Source organism: Pan paniscus, chromosome 13 (assembly GCF_029289425.2).
Source record: "Pan paniscus chromosome 13, NHGRI_mPanPan1-v2.0_pri, whole genome shotgun sequence".
Lineage (NCBI taxonomy): Eukaryota > Metazoa > Chordata > Mammalia > Primates > Hominidae > Pan > Pan paniscus.
Genome location: NC_073262.2, coordinates 62,064,604 through 62,083,122, shown reverse-complemented (window position 1 = coordinate 62,083,122; position 18,519 = coordinate 62,064,604). Strand labels below are relative to the sequence as shown.

The following is an 18,519-nucleotide window of genomic DNA, read 5'->3' as shown; positions in this document are numbered from 1 at the left end:
GTAAAAAAAATTCTCAGATTTATATAAATTATCTCATTATTATTATATTAATATTAAAGGGCCATTAGTGTATCATCATAGTTCATAAATATTTTCATAATGTAAGAAATAATCTTTAGCCTCGTGAATACAAAAAGCTTATTTTCTAATATAATTTAATATGAAATACATCTGCTTTCATTATTACTAATCCCTAGAAACAAGGTTGGTTTAAGCAACATGAGAAAGTAACATTTAACTCAAAATCTTTGGTTTCCATTATGAAAACTTCAAACTATACCAGTCACAAATTTATTATCAATTTACTCATATTAACTGAATAATCAACCATAGTAATTTTAACACAGTCTTCTGCATGTCTCCCCAAGGATCAATAAACTGCAAAAGGTTGTTAAACGTGCATCTATCACAGAATGACTGTGTCCGCACTTTAGGAGAGAAAGCCATGAAACAGAAGAAAGTTTCAGGTTTCAGAAGTCATATAATAAACAATTAGAAAGCAGAAAAAAAAATGCATAATATTCCTAATGATTCAAGTAATAAAGAATATTTCATAATTATATATTTACACCAGTCATTATTTAGTAAAAAAATAAGCAGAACTGCACATGTAGACAGTTTTTAAGCAAACACACTTTTTGGTTGACAAAATAGTAAATATACTTAAACAATACTTATGCAAATGTAATTTATTTCAATTTTAAAATTAAATTGCCTTTATAAACAAATGTTAAATTATTTTATATAAACACTTTAACATTTAGCACCATAGGAAAGATAAAAATTTTTTTTTAATTAAATTAAAAAAAATTCAGGGGCCAGGCATGGTGGTTCACACCTGTAATCCCAGCACTTTGGGAGGCCTAGGTGGGCAGATTGCCTGAGCTCAGGAGTTCAAGACCAGCCTGGGCAACATGGTGAAACCCCATCTCTACTAAAATACAAAAAATTAGCGTGGCGGCGTGCACCTATAGTCCCTACTTGTGCACTTGGGAGGCTGAGGCAGGAGAATTGCTTGAACCTGGGAGGCGGAGGTTGCAGTGAGCCGAGATTGCGCCACTGCACTCCAGCGTGGGTGACAGAGTAAGACTCTGTCTAAAAAAAAAAAAAACTCGGTGGAATGTTAAATGTTATGTAAAAAAGTAGACTTTGGAAAGCATTGTTTTTTATACTTATTAAAATCTCTAACTCAAGAATTGTTAACAATGTCAATTTTAATTTAGGAGACATTTACGTAATAGTAGCTATCCTATATAATATTTAAAGACAGTTTATCTAAAGTAAGTACAGAATAATCAGAATATGTAAGGAGCTCAAACAACTCAATAGGAAAAAATCTGATAATCCAAGTTAAAAGTGGGCAAAAGATCTGAGTAGACTTCTCTCAACACATACAAATGGCAAGGAGGTATATGAAAAGGTGCTCAACATCATTGATCATCAAGAAATGCATATGAAAACTATAATGAGACATCATCTCACCCTAGTGAAAGTGGCTTTTATACAGAAGACAGGCAATGATGAATACCGGCAAGGATGTGGAGAAAAAGAGAACCTTCATATACTGTTGGTGGGACTGTAAATAAAAAGCACAGCCACTATGGAAAACAGTATGGAGGTTCCTCAGAAAACTAAAAATGGAACTACCGTATGATCCAGCAATCCCACTCATAGGTATATACCCAAAAGAAAGGAAATGAGTATATCAAAAAGATAACCTATACTCCCATGTTTATTGTAGCACTGTTCACAATAGCCAAGATTTGGAAGCAACCTGTGTCCATCAACAGTTGAATGGATAAAGAAAATGTGGTACATATACACAATGGAGTACTATTCGGCCAAAAAAAAAAAAAAAAGAATGAGATCCTGTCATTTTCAACAACACGGATGGACCTAGAGGTCATTATGTTAAGTAGAAGAAGCCAGGCAGGGAAAAACAAAATTCACATATTCTCACTTATTTGTGGGAGCTAAAAATTAAAACAATGAATGTAGCTGGGCACGGTGGCTCATGCCTGTATTCCCAGCACTTTGGGAGGCCAAGGTGGGTGAATCATGAGGTCAGCAGTTCAAGACCAGCCTGGCCAAGATGGTGAAAACCCATCTCTACTAAAAAATACGAAAATTAGCTGGGCGCGGTGGCGGGCTTCTGTAGCCCCAGCTACTTGGGAGGCTGAGGCAGGAGAATCGCTTGAACCCAAGAGGAGGAGGTTACAGTGAGCCAAGATCACGCCACTGCACTCCAGCCTGGGCAACAGAGCAAGACTCCATCTCAAAAACAAACAAACAATGAAGGCAGGAATATAGAGAGTAGAATGATGGTTACCAGAGGCTGGGAAGGGTAGTGGAGTGTGGAGGGGAAGTGAGAATGGTTAATGGGTACAAGAATATATTAGATAGAATGAATAAGATCTAGTATTTGATAGCACAAGGTGATTACAGTCAATAGTGATTCATTGTATATTTTAAAATAACTAACAGAGTATAATTGGAATGTTTGTAACACAAAGAAATGATAAATGCTCAAGGTGATGGGAAAAAATACAAATAAGTACAGAATTTTTTATGTAATACTTTTGTAAGAACATGATAAGTGGAAAGTTTTATTCTTTTTAAGTATTTTATGCCTATAAAGTATAAGAAGTATCTTTAGGGTTTTCTGGAATCATGTGCTTCATAATTTTTTCCTTTAAGTTAATTTTTATAGTATATAAATATAAAATTGAAATGTAAAAATAATAGGCCCTATTAAAAAAATTACCTGAAATACAGTCAATATTGGCCCATAAAGCAGTGTCTTATTTGTTCTTTACATCTGTCATCTATAAGTGGCTTGTGTTATTAATCTTATTTACACTTTTATTCTTCCTGTACCCTGAGGTAAACCTGTGTCTCTTAAATTATATTTTTGTCTTTTAAATTTGAGTACAGATTGCTGTCAAATGAAATGTATTCTTCTAATTATGCCCAGAACAAACACCTGAGAGACCCGGTAGAATCATCAAATGCAAAAACCATAAGTCTCTGTGCAACATGATCTCTTCAAAATGGCCTGTTTTGCAATCTATAAGTTGTAAACTTCACACTAATGGATCATTCTACTACATTTATTGTTTGGGTTTTTAACTTAAATAATTCTAAAATAGAATAAATTTATTCATACATTTGTTATTGTGCTATTGACTTGTGGAAATCCTTTGATTTATGTTTTGGAGTCCCTAAAATAATCTTTTCATGTAAGTAAAAAATTGATTTTTAAATTTTCACCCTATGTGAAACCAGACTGTTTAGGATAATCTAAATTTAATGCATTTGCTATCAACAGATGTTTCAACTTTGAAATGAAATTTTAACTGACTTCTTAACTAAGATATTAGTAAGATTTTGATACAAAAAGATCCCATTATATAATATTTCTTCTAAGAATATATAATTAGGATGATAAAAAAGATATTTTGTTATAAACGACTTACAATCCAAGAGCCCATATTTATTTCAAGAATTTCTGTATCTGGAAAACTGAGTGGGGATAGAGGGAAAAAGGAAAAAAAATTAGGATGATGTATGCTGCTTTGCTTGTTATTATTATTATTATTATTATTATTATTATTATTATTATTATTTTGAGACGGAGTTTCTATCTTTGTTGACCAGGCTGGAGTGCAGTGGCACAGTCTCGGCTCACTGCAACCTCTGCCTCCCAGGTTCAAGCCATTCTCCTGTCTCAGCCTCCCAAGCAGCTGGGATTACAGGTGCCCGAGACCACGCCCAGCTAATTTTTGTATTTTTAGTAGAGACAGGATTTCACCATGTTGGCCAGGCTGGTCTCAAACTCCTGACCTCAGATGATCCACCCACCTCGGCCTCCCAAAGTGCTGGGATTACAGGTGTGAGCCACCGAACCCAGCGCCTATAATTATTTGTAGTTAATCTAAAATCTAGAGCTACATTTTGTAATCATTGGTAGACAGTCTAAGTTATTGTCCTGCGGTTTCACCAATATTAACATAAAATATGTTTTACCTTTCTTTTCATGTTAGGATAGGTTTAATATGTCTTATCTCTGGCAAATCAGAGGTCTGTTATGAACTGACCTTGGAAAATCACAAAATTCCATTGTAAAATCCTATTATTTGGCAGAGCAACAAAATATAATATTATAGAAATTAGATATAGGTTCATAATATGGCAGCTTACTTTGTCAAGAAAAGGCTAAGGTAAAAAGTAGGTAAATAGATTGCTCTTCCGAGCATTATACTAAGTCTAGGAGCAAGGGTACTATACAAATTTACATGCCTTCATTTTTGGCCTAAAGTAGCACTGCCACTTTAAACTTTAGCTTTTGGCAAAATTATTAGATAATAAATCTGTTTAATTTTTATAGGAGGGGTATCTATTTGCAAGTGTATCAAATCACAATACATGCTATATGGCTAAGAAATTAATAATGTTGAAGTAGATGTAAAAATATACTTTAGATAATTTTTAAATTTCTAAATGTAATCTAAATATTCTTAATAAATGTATTTAATTCCACTTTTGGATTACAGGTTTATAAATACTCTTAACTGAAAATGGAAGATAGCAATTATGTTTGCCCACAGAGTAAAATATCAAAAGTGAAGAAGAAATTGCCTATTGAATTCGTTTAATAACCAGTTCAAAATGTTACCTTAATTTTAGTTTGTGTCATTTGAAGAATTAATCATTCAGCAAATTTATAAATGCTCAAATAATTTTTATATGCCATGGCATACCGCATGTATCTATTACAGTCATATCACTACTGTAGTCAGAAGTAAGAACAATACTTAGACTATGGAGACCAGTGGGAGAGGAAAGTTGGACTGATACAGGCTCAAGATTCAAAGAGAAAGATAAACTCATTAAAAACTTTCTCCAGGTGTCCAGGGGGGAAATTGAATAGGTCCATGAAGAAACAGGTGAATAAGTTAGTTCCTCTGCCCTCTAGAAGAGGCTTATACTTGAGTGAGAGAGATCAACTTTAAACAAATAATTGCTACACAGTGCGACAAATGCTATAATAAGTTATATGGAAAACAAGAAGTACTACCATGTCTGAAGTAGTTGTGGGAACGATAAAAAAAAAAAAACAGGCTTTATACAGACTTCTTGTGAAGGAGGAGGAACTAGGCATTCTAGACAGTAGGTATGGCATATACAGAGGTACAGTATTGTGACTAAACAAGACCTGGGGGTGGGGGTACAAAGAGGGTATTAGCCATTTTAACCTCGTGTACATGCCCGTCTTGGCTTTGTTGTTTCTTCATCATCATTAATCATCCAAGCAGTAACTTCAAAGGGGCTACGCTGTCTTCTCCACACAGGTGTGTCATACAGTGTGGCTGGAACATGAGAAATCCACTGTGAATTGTGAGATGTGAGACTAGCACTTGTGTGGGGCTAGATTGTGACTGGCTTTATATGCCATTATAAATATTAGTTGGTGGTTGAGGGGCCCTTGGAAGCTCTGGCTCTTTGAGAGTTAACTTGTACCATAACCACAGAATTTGTATTAGTTCTATTCAATTCATGCTGAATTGAGAGACTCCACATTTCCATTAAAGTATGCCTAATAGTAGACAGTAATAAATGCTTGTCTTTAACTGATAAAGGTCACACCGATTTCTATAATTTTTTGGAAATCTCCATTTTATCATAAATATCGATATGACTTTTGCATTCTATTCCATATTTTACTTTTTCAAGTGGAAAAAAGTATTGCATGTCACCAGCTAAAATTGATAACTGCAAGAATATAATCCATATTTATCTTATGGCATTCAGTGCACTCTATCTAGCTTGTTGTCCATGTGTCTATTGAGTATGTATGTACCTCCAGGATTGCTACCAGTGGGAAGTTGGCACAGTGAAAAGAGCATCAGTGTCACATGGGTTTTCTCTCTTTTTAAGAAGTAATAGCAACCATTTTTAACAACTTTAGTAACTAGTAGTCTCAATTATGATGTTTATAATTGCTGTTATGGACATCATTAATAGATCTGGATTAGCGCTATGTAAAGCCATGTGTCACTTAACGATGACAATACATTCTGAGAAGTGTGTCATTAATCAGTTTCATTATTGTGCAGACATCATAGAGTGACATGCCCAAACCTTAGATGGTAGATAGACTGCTACACATCTGGGCTATATGGCATAGACACTGTAGTACATGCAATTCTTTAGTGACAAACATCACGTGGCATAGGAGTGCAGCAGAAAATTTTACAGTATCTACTTTCAAATCAGTAAGAGATATTTAATATGCTTTTTTCTATTAGTGATGCTAATTCATTACTCTGGTGAGGAACCAAAAACTTAAATCTTCCCTTCTTTGGAAAGTTCTTAGAGCAACAGTTCATGGGTTTAAGAATCGAAATTTCAGTTCTAGGGGAAAAAAGTTATTCTACCGGTGACTCTGCTGCCCTTTTGTAAGGGCTAGTAATAATAGTACTTCAGGCTATTAACTAATAATTTGATTTGAAAATCAAACCCTCAGAAACTGCTTTTTGGTTTATAATTGGTAAAATTAATTATAGAACTTTGCTGGTGTCAACAATCTTATAAGCTCCCTTATAGTTTGTCCTCCCAGAATGTCTGCATGAATCAGTAACCCAGAAATCCAGAGGCAGTATAAAAATGAACAGTAACTTGTGCATGTCATATAAAAAGGCCCTTAGGATCTGGCCTCTGGCTATCATAATATTCAGCAACTATTCAACTTGCAGCCTACACTCCAGTCTTGAAACTGCTAGCAATTTTTCAAACACACTGTACTTTCTCTACTCTCTGATCCCATGTTCTTCTCCACTCCTCTCTTTCTCCCTCTTGGCCATTCCCTCCAGCAGCAGTCAGGGTGCTTACTTACAAGTGATAATCGAAATGGAGATGATTAGAATATGGGCAAAAATAGTAATATAGTACAGAAAGCAATGACTGCTGTGTTAAAATCAGAGTTAAGAGCTATGAAACATAATAGAAATTGGTAGTGTTTAATTAGGATTTAAATATGCAAGATGGGAAAAATGAACATCTTGATTGGAGTGAACCAGTATAAGCAGCTGAGGAAATAAATGTTCATCAGGAATAGAAAATTCTAAACCTACACAGAAAAAAATATGAGAGGTAAGATTGGAAAAGAAGAGTCTGGAATTCAAAAGTAAGGAGTTGGACCTTATTTTGATAGAAAATCGAAAGACTTTTAATCAAGGAAGAGATATAATCAGCCTTACAAAAGTAAACCAATTAGCAATGTGTGGCACGTGTGTGGTAGTAGGTTAGAACTGACTGATGATTCTACTGTTATTTCTCCCCTAAATAAATGAGAGCTATATTTGAGATATGATGAAAAAGTAACGATAATGGTATTATAGAAAATCACTTGCTCCAACAAAGTCATTCCCTACAACAGAGAGACAAGTCAGTTATTTCCATGTTGTTGCCATTACCAAAACATTTTTAATGCTTTTGACATTGCCTTCACAACTGATTTTACATTCTCTTAAGTGTTGTTTATGGTGGTGAATAATATTTTTCTTTCCTCACAGGTGCTGTCTTAAGACTAGCTAATTCACTTTGAAAGAACTACTTTTGCAAATTCAAACATGTTACTTCCACTTTCCTGCTGTAAATCATTTGCTTGCTGGAGCCACACTAAAATTTGTGCTAATAACTTTATTTAATAAGATATGTAGTTGCCCATGTTCATTTTATGTACCTGCTTGTATTAATAAGTATTTTATTCTTATAACTTGGCAAATGATTGAACAAATTTTGAATAACAAAATAGTCTAGGTCAAATCTAATATTGATATTAAATATATACAGTCATAAGATTATTTTGAAAATTAGAGAGTAAGATTAATGAAAAGCAAAATAATTCAATGTTGCTACATAATTCTAAGTTTATTCCAACATATATAATGATTAAGAAGAATATGTGTACATGATTTTCTTTTTAAGGAAAAAGAACGGTTGAAGCAAGAAAAACGTGATGAGAAAAGATTAAATAAAGAGCGTAAACTAGAGCAGCGAAGATTAGAATTAGAAATGGCAAAGGAACTAAAGAAGCCTAATGAAGACATGTGCTTAGCAGACCAAAAGGTAATTTATACGTCATGTACACCATTTCATTCATAAGTTTAATTTTTCCAGTTTTCTTACCTGATTTCTTTGCCAGAGCTGCTATTGTGAAAGCCTTTCATTTTTAACTGTAGCAGTGAATTTCCAACTCTAGGTCAATTTGCCTTTCCTAGATAGCTAGAAGTAAACCTCTCTGGAGCTCTTGTGCTGGTAATGGCAGTTTTTTTGTTTGTTTGTTTGTTTGGTTGGTTGGTTGGTTGGTTGTTTTCAGACAGGGTCTTACTCTGTCATTTAGGCTGGAGGGAGGGCAGTGGCAGGATTATAGCTCACTGAAGCCTCAACTTCTCGTTCCCAGGCTCAAGTGGTCCTCTCACCTCAGTCTTCTGAGTTGCTGGGACCACAGGCGCTTGCCACCATGCCTGGCTAGTTTTTTGGGTTTTTGTTATTTTAATTTTTTGTAGCTGCAGACTCTTATGTTGTCCAGGCTGGTCTTGAACTCCTGGGCTCAAGTGATACAGCCACCTCAGCCTCCCAAAGTTCTGGGATTCCAGGCACAGAAAAATCTTAACTCCTCCCCACATCCCTATGGATATTTAAATAAATTAGGATTTATAATCTGTGACCTCCTTCAGTGCTTTAGGTGGCAAACCTTTGTTGAACATGTTTACTACATGCTAGGACTGTGCTAAGCACTTATTTGAATTTTCTCATTTAATCCTCAATACAATCCTGTGGAGTTAGTATTTCTTCCCATTTATACATGAGAAAACTGAGACACAAAGAGGTTAAGGAACTTGCCCAAGATTACACAACTAATAAATGGCGATTTGGATTCAAACTCCAGTTTGTTAAACTCCAGAGCCTATACTGTTTATCATCCTGAAAGCCAAGAAACTGTGTCCAACCAAAGCACCTCATATGTGTTTTGTCTTCCATAGTGCTTCACAGACATGTAATGTTGCTGAAATACATAAAAGTATAAATTTAGAAACATTGCTGTAATCTTGGCAACCAGCATAATTTCATATACTTTTGAGTAAAAATCAATGATGTTTTGACTATAGTTAAGAAGATGGTACTTCTAGAAAAATATCAATAATGTATTTCATCTCTATATTATTATACTTAATTAGTAGGATATGTATTTACTTATATGCAATATTCAAATGATTTGCAAATAATGATTATCTCGATTTATATAAGCTCTTTTTTATTTTATTTTATTATTATTATACTTTAAGTTTTAGGGTACATGTGCACAATGTGCAGGTTAGTTACATATGTATACATGTGCCCTGCTGGTGTGCTGCACCCATTAACTGGATTATGTAAGCTCTTTTCTAAAGTGCTTAAAGAAAACTTTTAGTACTCTAGAATGGATTGAACTATATTAATATTCTATTTATTTACTTAGCATAAATGCTTCTAAATAAAAATGAGAGTATACTTACTAGTTTTAGTCATTTGGATGTTTAAATTTTCCTAAGCAGAGAATGGGTATATAAATTAGTTAACACATTTAATAAGCTCATAGTGATCAAGCTTTTTAAATCCTAAGTGAGCTTCATTTTCTTGTATCTTTTATTTTCATTTAAATTCATATGTACTATATCAAATATGTAAGTCCATTTTAAGCCATATTTTTATTAGCTCAGCTTTGTTACATAAATTTTTAGAATTACATAGAAATGTATATGTTTCATGTGGTTCAAGAAAAAGGGAGAATGAGAATTAACTGGTTTTCAAGAAGAATATAAAATATTTGTATGAGATGAGCTATTATCTATAGTTTTGTGTTTCCACACAGTATTAACAGAAAAAGTCTTCAATTGGTTACCTCAATAAATGCAGGGTGGAGAAATATTTTTGAACAAGGACCAATTCAGATAAATAGAAATATTTATGTCACTTTTTTTCCAATTAAAATTTAAAGTACTTTTTTAGGCTCTCATTAACAGGCAAAATGTTTTTAATTCAGATTACCTATTTATTGAAATTTTAAAATGTTGATGACAACTGGTACTGCAATTAAGTCATTAAAATGTTAATATGTGAGCATATTTGAGAAATAGCAACAGAGATAGCTAATTTTAATACTGAAGCTAATACTTGCCTAAATACAGGGAAACCTAAAGACCTTTAGTTGCATTATAACTGGGTTTATGTACAGGGTCATGGATTCTAGTTATGTGGACCTAGTTATTTATCTGCATTCATTAGCCATAGATGGTACCACTTTCCCCAACCATAGAGCCCACAGATGCATGCTGTTCGTTTCTAAGCTACAAAAAGTGTGATTTTTAAATGTCATCATCATTAGAAGAAATTGGTACACATGCCCCTATAAGTATGTCCATGGTAAAGTACTTTTGAAATGTTTATATTTTATTTAATTTTTGCTCCAGTTATATAATCCATGTTTTGTTAATATGGATATGTCAGTTGATTGAATATGCAAGTTGATTAAAATTAATGTCTCTTTTGCAAAGATCTAAGTTCATAATTGAGTTCAACCAAAATTTATTAATGGTTGCTTACTTGTATGAAGATACTTCAAGACACTATGCTTAGTTCCACAGGGGTTACAGAAATGCCCCCAGAGAATTTAGCATCCCAAAGGAAGCTACTGGTACAATACAAGAGGGGAAAAAAGGTAGCAGCTTATTTTACTTTAGAAGATATGAAATCATGGCTTTTAAAAAATTAAGTTATTTTTATTTTATTTGTATTTCATTTTATTTTCAGCCTTTGCCAGAGTTGCCTCGTATTCCAGGACTTGTTCTCTCTGGAAGTACATTTTCAGACTGTCTCATGGTGGTGCAGTTCTTACGAAACTTTGGTAAAGTTTTGGGCTTTGATGTGAATATTGATGTTCCAAACCTGAGTGTTCTTCAAGAGGGATTGCTAAATATAGGGGACAGCATGGGTGAAGTACAAGACTTGCTTGTGAGGCTCCTCTCAGCTGCTGTATGTGATCCAGGTCTAATAACAGGATACAAGGTAAAAAAAAAACAAAATATAAAATGTTTTAAATTTGTACTGTCAGTGCATTGGTAGATAGCTTTAGCATATTAGCAGATTATATAGATTGATCTAATTTTTCCACATAATGTCTCACAAAGTTAACTGTAGATTTGTGTCAGGTTACACTTCATACAAAGAAAACCTGGTTATAAAGCTTAAGGAATGTAGACCATTCTCAAGTTATTCTTTTTTCCTCTAGCTGTAGGCAAAGACCAAGGTGATTTAAGGAAATCCTTAAGCGATATTCATCAACAACAGAATTCATAATTCATAAGGCAACTAGAACTTGTATGTGCCTTCTGATATTATACCTTGTTCTCTCTCAATCACTGTGAATAACTGAAGCTAATCAAGGCACCTACAGACCAGCACGTTAAGACCCTGTGCTGCTCAGTGGATCCTCAATAAGTTCACGTTTATCTTAATTCCAAATACAGTATACATTCCAGGGAGCTTTGCTCTAGATAATATTGTGGAGAGAGAACCTCCCAGATGCACCTGTTTTTCTTCTATCTCCCTCAGTGTTTCCCTATTTATTATCCCCAGCCAGTAAAACCTATAACACTTTAAAGGTAGAAAACAATACTGGTTTTTAACCTCCCCACTCTGTCATTCCTGATAAAATATCCAGATGCAACTTGGGGAAAGGTTGGTGTCGCTTTTATAGTCATGGAAGACTTGATAGGTAATTTAAAACTTCTGCTACCCATGAATTTGCATACTCTTCTCCCTGCCTGACTTGGAACCAAGGATTTGAAGCGGGGAAAGAAAGATACAAATACTTGAATATTTGTCTGTCTTCTATTGACTATTTTTGTGTCTCTTTCATTTAAAAAAAAGTGAATAAAGCTCTTGTCAGTAGTATCTAAATCAAATAATATGAGGATTTTTAATCTTATTGTTTTTATGGTATAAATGGTTGTGAGTAATACTGATAAAAATGCCAAACTTTTATAGGCTAAAACAGCTCTTGGAGAACATTTGCTGAATGTTGGTGTGAATCGAGACAATGTTTCCGAGATTTTACAGATATTTATGGAAGCCCACTGTGGACAAACTGAGCTTACTGAAAGTCTGAAGACCAAAGCTTTTCAGGCTCACACTCCAGCACAGAAAGCTTCAGTCCTGGCTTTCCTGATCAATGAACTGGCATGCAGCAAGAGTGTGGTCAGGTGAGCATATGCCCAGGCTTTTCCGTGATTTTTCCATTTTGAATTTTTCTAATCAAAAAGTAATACAAATTGATTATAGAAAATTGGAAAGTTACAGACTAGCACAAAGAAGAAAATTAAAATTGTACTTATCTCAGTATTTAGAGATGGCCACTAATAATATTTTCATGTATTTCTTTGTAGTGTATTGAAAAAAAATTTGGATTATACTGTGTGTCTGTAATACGTGGTCTTTGTCACCTGTTTTGTTTAATAATTTTGTTAATTCTTTATACATAACTTTTTTTATATTTTTAGTTGCTATGGTACCAGAATGTGGTACCACCACAAGAATACGGAATTCTTTTTTTCCTTCATGTCTTTTAAGGACAGATGACTACCTGATTTTGCTTAGTAGCCATTCACAGAATTACGTAGCCACTTTTTATTTTGTTGTATGCTAATAGAACCATAGAGTATTTATTTATCAGTGTATTAATTTATACTTTTTTAAAGCATTTGATCCTATTTAAAAGTCAAGAGTTCTCGCTCTAGTACTTGTTACTAGTAAAATACTAATACCAACATGTACTCTAGTATTCAGGATTTCTGAACAAATTCATGTTCATCTTGTCCTTGTTATTCATTATTTTACAGATTTTTAACAACTTTTAGTCCTTTACCCTTCTAGAAAAAGGATCAATCCAAATATTCGGGGTCATGCATTTCTACCAGTGTGGAAATTTTAAGTTTTCTGTACCTATCTTAGCTATGATATTGTATTAATGTAATTTTTTGTTTGTTTCTGCTATTCACTGACAGTCATTCTAAAAAATATAATAATATTCACGTCTTACAATTTTATGAAAGAATAATTTCATTTAAGCATGAGCATGGTAACAAATAGTAATGCTAAGTGGCACTTATTCAAAACACATACACCCAAATTCAATGTAAATGGTACACTATGGTTTTTGCCTTAGAAGGGAAAAAGCACCCCTATTTGACTTTACTGGTAAAGTAAAACAGAATGGTAAAGAATATCATAATATTCTTAGTTACTGTTTGGTTGTTTATATATATACACTTAGTGTATATGCATATGTATGTATGTGCACTTATGTAAATATCCATGTGTGTTCTGGTATCCTGCTTTGATTTTGGAAATTATCACATCTTAAATACCTGCAACAAAACTTGGAATATTGTCTTTCTAAGGCAATTGATGCATAGTTTCTTTCTTGGTTTAAGATAGAAACCACAGTGAATTTTCTAATACTAATGTTGTATCCATTGAAGAAGTTATCACTTTTCAACATCTGTGTATACATATATAAACACATACATATATGAAAGTGTATATGCATGAGGTCAGTTGTATCATTTTTACTTATTCAAAAATGCATTAATTTACGTATCAAGTTTATTGCATATCAAATTAATGCATTGCATAAATTGATTAATTTACACTTTTTAATAAATTCTTGCATTGGCAGTGAAATCGACAAGAACATTGATTATATGTCAAACTTGAGGAGAGATAAATGGGTGGTAGAAGGTAAACTCCGCAAGTAAGTCCTGTTTTATTAAAGTTAATATACTGTTTTCTTTTTCTACAAATTCCCAGTAAAGCATATGAATTGCAAAGATAGAATTTAAACTTTTATTGTCTAAAGAAAAGATAATGCTCAATTTAGATGGGATATAAAATTAATAAAACTCGGGCAGAATTTGCAATGGACAAAAGATATAATGAGATTCATTGAGCTTATATTCTTCATACTTAGAAGAAAGTCATTTTCTCTTTTTTCTTTTAAACAAGTCAAGCAATTACATTTTCTAAGATTGTGGTTGCTATTAAGTTGCTTTTATCACAAATAGAATGTTTGGAACTGTAACTTTTTTTCTTAATTGCTTTCTAATTAAAATTTGCTTTTACGGAATCTAGCTAAACTTATTCAACATTAAAACTTAATTATCTTCCTGCCAGAAAATATCAGGCAGAAATTACTCCTATGTTAAGAGGTTAGTTTCTTTGTAGTAATTTGAATTGAAATTTATTCAGTCAGTTAGTATGGGATCAGAAATTATTACTCAGCCGTTGTTAGAATTCTTCTTTTCAACTTTCATCATTTTTTTTAATGAGTCAAATTCCAAAGAGATATCTAGAATAACTCTTGAAAGTGAATGCATCCTGTAATTTATGGAAACATTTCTTAAGTTTCCTAATTCTAATTTTTTTTAACATTGGTATATCGCTTAACACAAAAGAAATGCCATAAGGTATTTTTGCATACAACTCATGTTTTGCTCTTTTAAAAGTGTATTGAGAAGTCTTTTTTTCCTTGTCATCACTTTTCATAATATTTAAAGGCTCAGAATCATTCATGCTAAGAAAACAGGCAAAAGAGACACTTCAGGTGGCATTGATCTGGGAGAAGAGCAACATCCCTTGGGCACACCCACTCCAGGACGCAAGCGAAGAAGGAAGGGAGGAGACAGTGACTATGACGATGATGATGACGATGACAGTGATGACCAAGGGGATGAAGATGATGAGGATGAAGAAGATAAAGAAGACAAAAAAGGAAAAAAGACTGATATCTGTGAAGATGAGGTAATGAAATTTAGGTTGATTTTAAGACAACTAGAACTGCATAACATTTTTAAAAACAGAATTTGGAGTCAGATGGATTTGGATTTGAATTCAGTTTTGACATTTACTTGCCTCAGTTTCCTCATCTGAAAAACAAATATTACAATCTGTATCCCATAAAGATTTTTGTGATGGTTATGTAAATATCTCGTAGAATATCTATACATAAAAGACACTAAGACTGAATAAAAGAAGTTTTTTTAATATAATTTCTTGAGAATTCTCCAAAGAGATATGCAGATTTTTAATTTCAGGTATTTTGTTTCATTCTGTTAACATACTGTGTTACATTTGTACAGCGCTTCATGCCTTTAAAAGTGTTGTCAGGTTTAGTGAAAATAATGTATTCCTCAAACACCAATTACTATTTCTCTAGTTCTAGGTATTTTTAATCAAAGACGAATAAGGCACTGAAAGTCCCATCTCAGTTTACAGTCTCACTGAGAAGGATTTGCAAAAAGAAAACATAATGTGTTAACTGCTTTGAGAGGGGTATTGACAATGTGCTAGGCAGATACAACTTAAGAGCATTTAGACTTTCTGAGTAATAAACTCCCACAAAGAGTTTCTGGACCCATCAGCTCAGGCTATAAGCTGAGCTGAACATTAACCTGGGTAAAGGTCTAGGGAAGAGTGTCCAGGCAGAGAGAAATGCATGACCAAGGGCACAGAAGCAGGAAACCACAATGTGCTTTAAGGGGATTGCAGGTGCTTCAGTGTTACTGGAGTCTCATACGCAACAATGATGAACTAGGATCTTTTGCTTTTTCAGCGGCAGGAAGCCACTGAAGGGTTATAATCAGAGAATGGCATGGTCAGCATTAATTTTTAAGTTACTCACTCTGGCAGCTGTGAGAAAGACACAAAAGGTGGGGCAACATCAGAAGTGCAGAGATCAGTCAGGAGATACTGCAATGGTTTAGATGAGTTGTGAGGGGTAGAAACTAGAGCAATGGTAGTTGGGATGAGGGAGGAAATGATTTAATAAATATTTAGGAGGAAGAATGGGCAGGACTTGAAGATGGAAGGTAGACTATGTAGGTTGTTAGAGTGGTAGGATTGATTTCCAGCAGTCTGGTTTGGAAGACTTCATGCTATTGTTGCCATTAACTAAAATAGGGAAATCAGGAACAGAGTAAGTAGATAATTGGGGGCAGGGGGAGGTAAAGGAACAGATAATTGAAGACAGGAAATGATTATTTTTGGACTTGCTGAGTTTGAGGTACCCATGTATAAGAGCTCAGCAGTCAGTTAGATTTAGGAATCTGAGGCCTGAAGAAGAGTTTGCTCTTAGAAATATAGATCTGGGTGTTACTATCATGTAGATGATAATTTAAAATCATGAGGTAATAAGATTGCAGAGGGGGATTGGTTTAGTGAATAGAGTAGTGGACTGAGGTTGGAACCTCAGGGAACATCAGTATTTAATAGGAGCCCACAAGGCTCCTTGTTCAAGAAGCAAGAGCAGAGAGGTTAGAGATTTCTGTGAGTTGGGGGTCCCCAAGACCACCTTCAGGTTCAGTGATTCACTAGGATGATTCACAGAACTCGGCATATACTTGTGCTTATAGCAATGAATTACTACAGTAAAAGGAAACAAAGCAAAATCAGCAAAGAGTATATGGGCAAAGTCCAGAGGAAACCAGATACAAGCTTCCAAGAATCATCTCCCAGCAGAGTCACACAGGATAGGCTTAATTCACTCAACAACATACATGAAATGTTATCTACCAGGGAAGCTCATTAGAGACTCAGTGTCCAGGTTTTTACTGGGGGCTGGTACCTGTAGGTACCCTCTGCATAGCATGTGCCAAAATATCAGATTCCCTGAAGAAAAGCAGGTATTCAGCATAATCCACATTGTTAGCGCAAATAGTTCAGGTCCATATTAAGAGCTCATCTTAACCCTCCCAAAATCCAAGTTCCCATATGCCAGGCCAAGGACCAACCTTGTAAGAAGGCCTTCCAGAGGATACCAATCAGGCCTGCTATGTTAAGTCTTTTCTACACATGTAATAGTAACAGTAATCAAGAAAATCAAACATTGCAAAAAGGAGAGTGATAAACAGTGTTAAAGCAGTGTGATATGGACCAAAAATGTTGATTGAATTTGGCAACATAGAGGTCATTGGTAACCAGTGTCAACACAGTTTTATTAGAGGGATGAGCACACCTACCAGGCTGTAATTGATTGATTACAATAGAAAGTGAGAAAATGAAGATGACTATTTCAAGCATTGTGCCTCAGAAGACAGGGAGTTCCTAGAGCAGGAGAAGGAGCCAAGGATTTTACAGATGTTAAAGACGAGATGATTTTTGATGGAAAGGAAAGAGTCAATAAAATGAGAGAAGGGGATTTAAGATAAAAGAAATTTTTAAAAGCACTGTGGTATAAGGTTCTAAAGATTTTGGAGGGGCTTCAATCAAGGTGAAGGAGCTACCTTTGAAGCGTAGGTCAAAGGGAAGAAGGCAAGGTCATAGAGGGATGTGTGTGTGTGTATGTATATGAGTTTAGGGAAAGCTACCATAAGTCATGAAAATGGACACGTATAAAAGATTGAAGTTCACCTTTTATCAGAAAAGAATGCTAGATAGGGCTGTGGAATTGAACTCAAAAAACAACATGCAGCTAACTATTTCTTCTGCCCTCAATGCTAAGAGCTCTTAGCTAAGGAAGTCTAGAAAGAACTCTTTTCCCTTATTGCATCAACTCAGTAATGCTGGAGAAATAAAGAAAGCTTAGAGAGATGAATTTATCAATGGAATGTGAAAGAAAGCTGAGAGATGAATTTATCGATGGAATGTGTGAAAATAATATCTAGTTGGAACCAATGATAATCAAATTTATGAATGAATGTAGAATTTATAATATGCTACATAATTCTCTTTCTTAAGTAAAAATATCATGAGTACAAAATGTTGTCATAAATTCTCCATTTCCAATGTTGTATTTTAAATCAGAATGGTAAAATTTATTAGAATGAACTTTTCTTTTTTGTTAATTTTGGTAAAACATTTAACGTAAGATTCACCCTCTTAATAAATGTTTAAGTGTACAGTATACACTGTTGGTAACTATGGGCATGAGGTTGTACAACAGCTTTCTAGAACTTATTCATCTTGCATAACTGAAACTTCACACCCATTGAATAGTAACTCCCCAATTTCCCTGTCCTCCCAGCCCCTGGCAACCACCATTCTACTCTCTGGTTCTATGAGTTTGACTGTTTTAGATACCTCGTATAATTGGAATCATATAGAATTTGACCTTCTGTGACTGGTTTATTTCACTTTGCATAATGTCTTCAAGGTTCACCCATGTTGTTACTTATGGCAGGATTTTTTTAAGGCTGAATAATATTCACTGTATATATATATCACATTTTGTTTATTCATCCATCCATCAGTGGACACTTGGGTTGCTTTCACCATTTGGCTGTTGTGAATAACATTGCAATGAACATGACAGCACAAATACTTCAATATCCTGATTTCAGTTCTTTTGAATAAATACCCAGAAGTGGGATTGCAGGATCAGATAGTTCTATTCTTAATTTTTTGAGGAGCCTTTATACTGTT

The 18,519-nt window shown here is 34.2% G+C and overlaps 1 protein-coding gene across 8 annotated transcripts in view; it reads left to right on the top strand.

Moving 5' to 3' along the window:
* The window catches only part of BAZ2B (bromodomain adjacent to zinc finger domain 2B), a 399,198-nt gene that overhangs the window by 320,505 nt on the left and 60,174 nt on the right, over positions 1-18,519 (top strand). For all 8 annotated transcript variants that reach the window (XM_057301418.2, XM_063595387.1, XM_063595392.1 and 5 more), the window contains 5 exons: positions 7,990-8,130; positions 10,855-11,109; positions 12,091-12,305; positions 13,781-13,855; positions 14,658-14,901. In XM_057301418.2, coding sequence (XP_057157401.1) covers positions 7,990-8,130; positions 10,855-11,109; positions 12,091-12,305; positions 13,781-13,855; positions 14,658-14,901 — 930 coding nt within the window. The remainder of the gene's footprint in view (positions 1-7,989; positions 8,131-10,854; positions 11,110-12,090; positions 12,306-13,780; positions 13,856-14,657; positions 14,902-18,519) is intronic.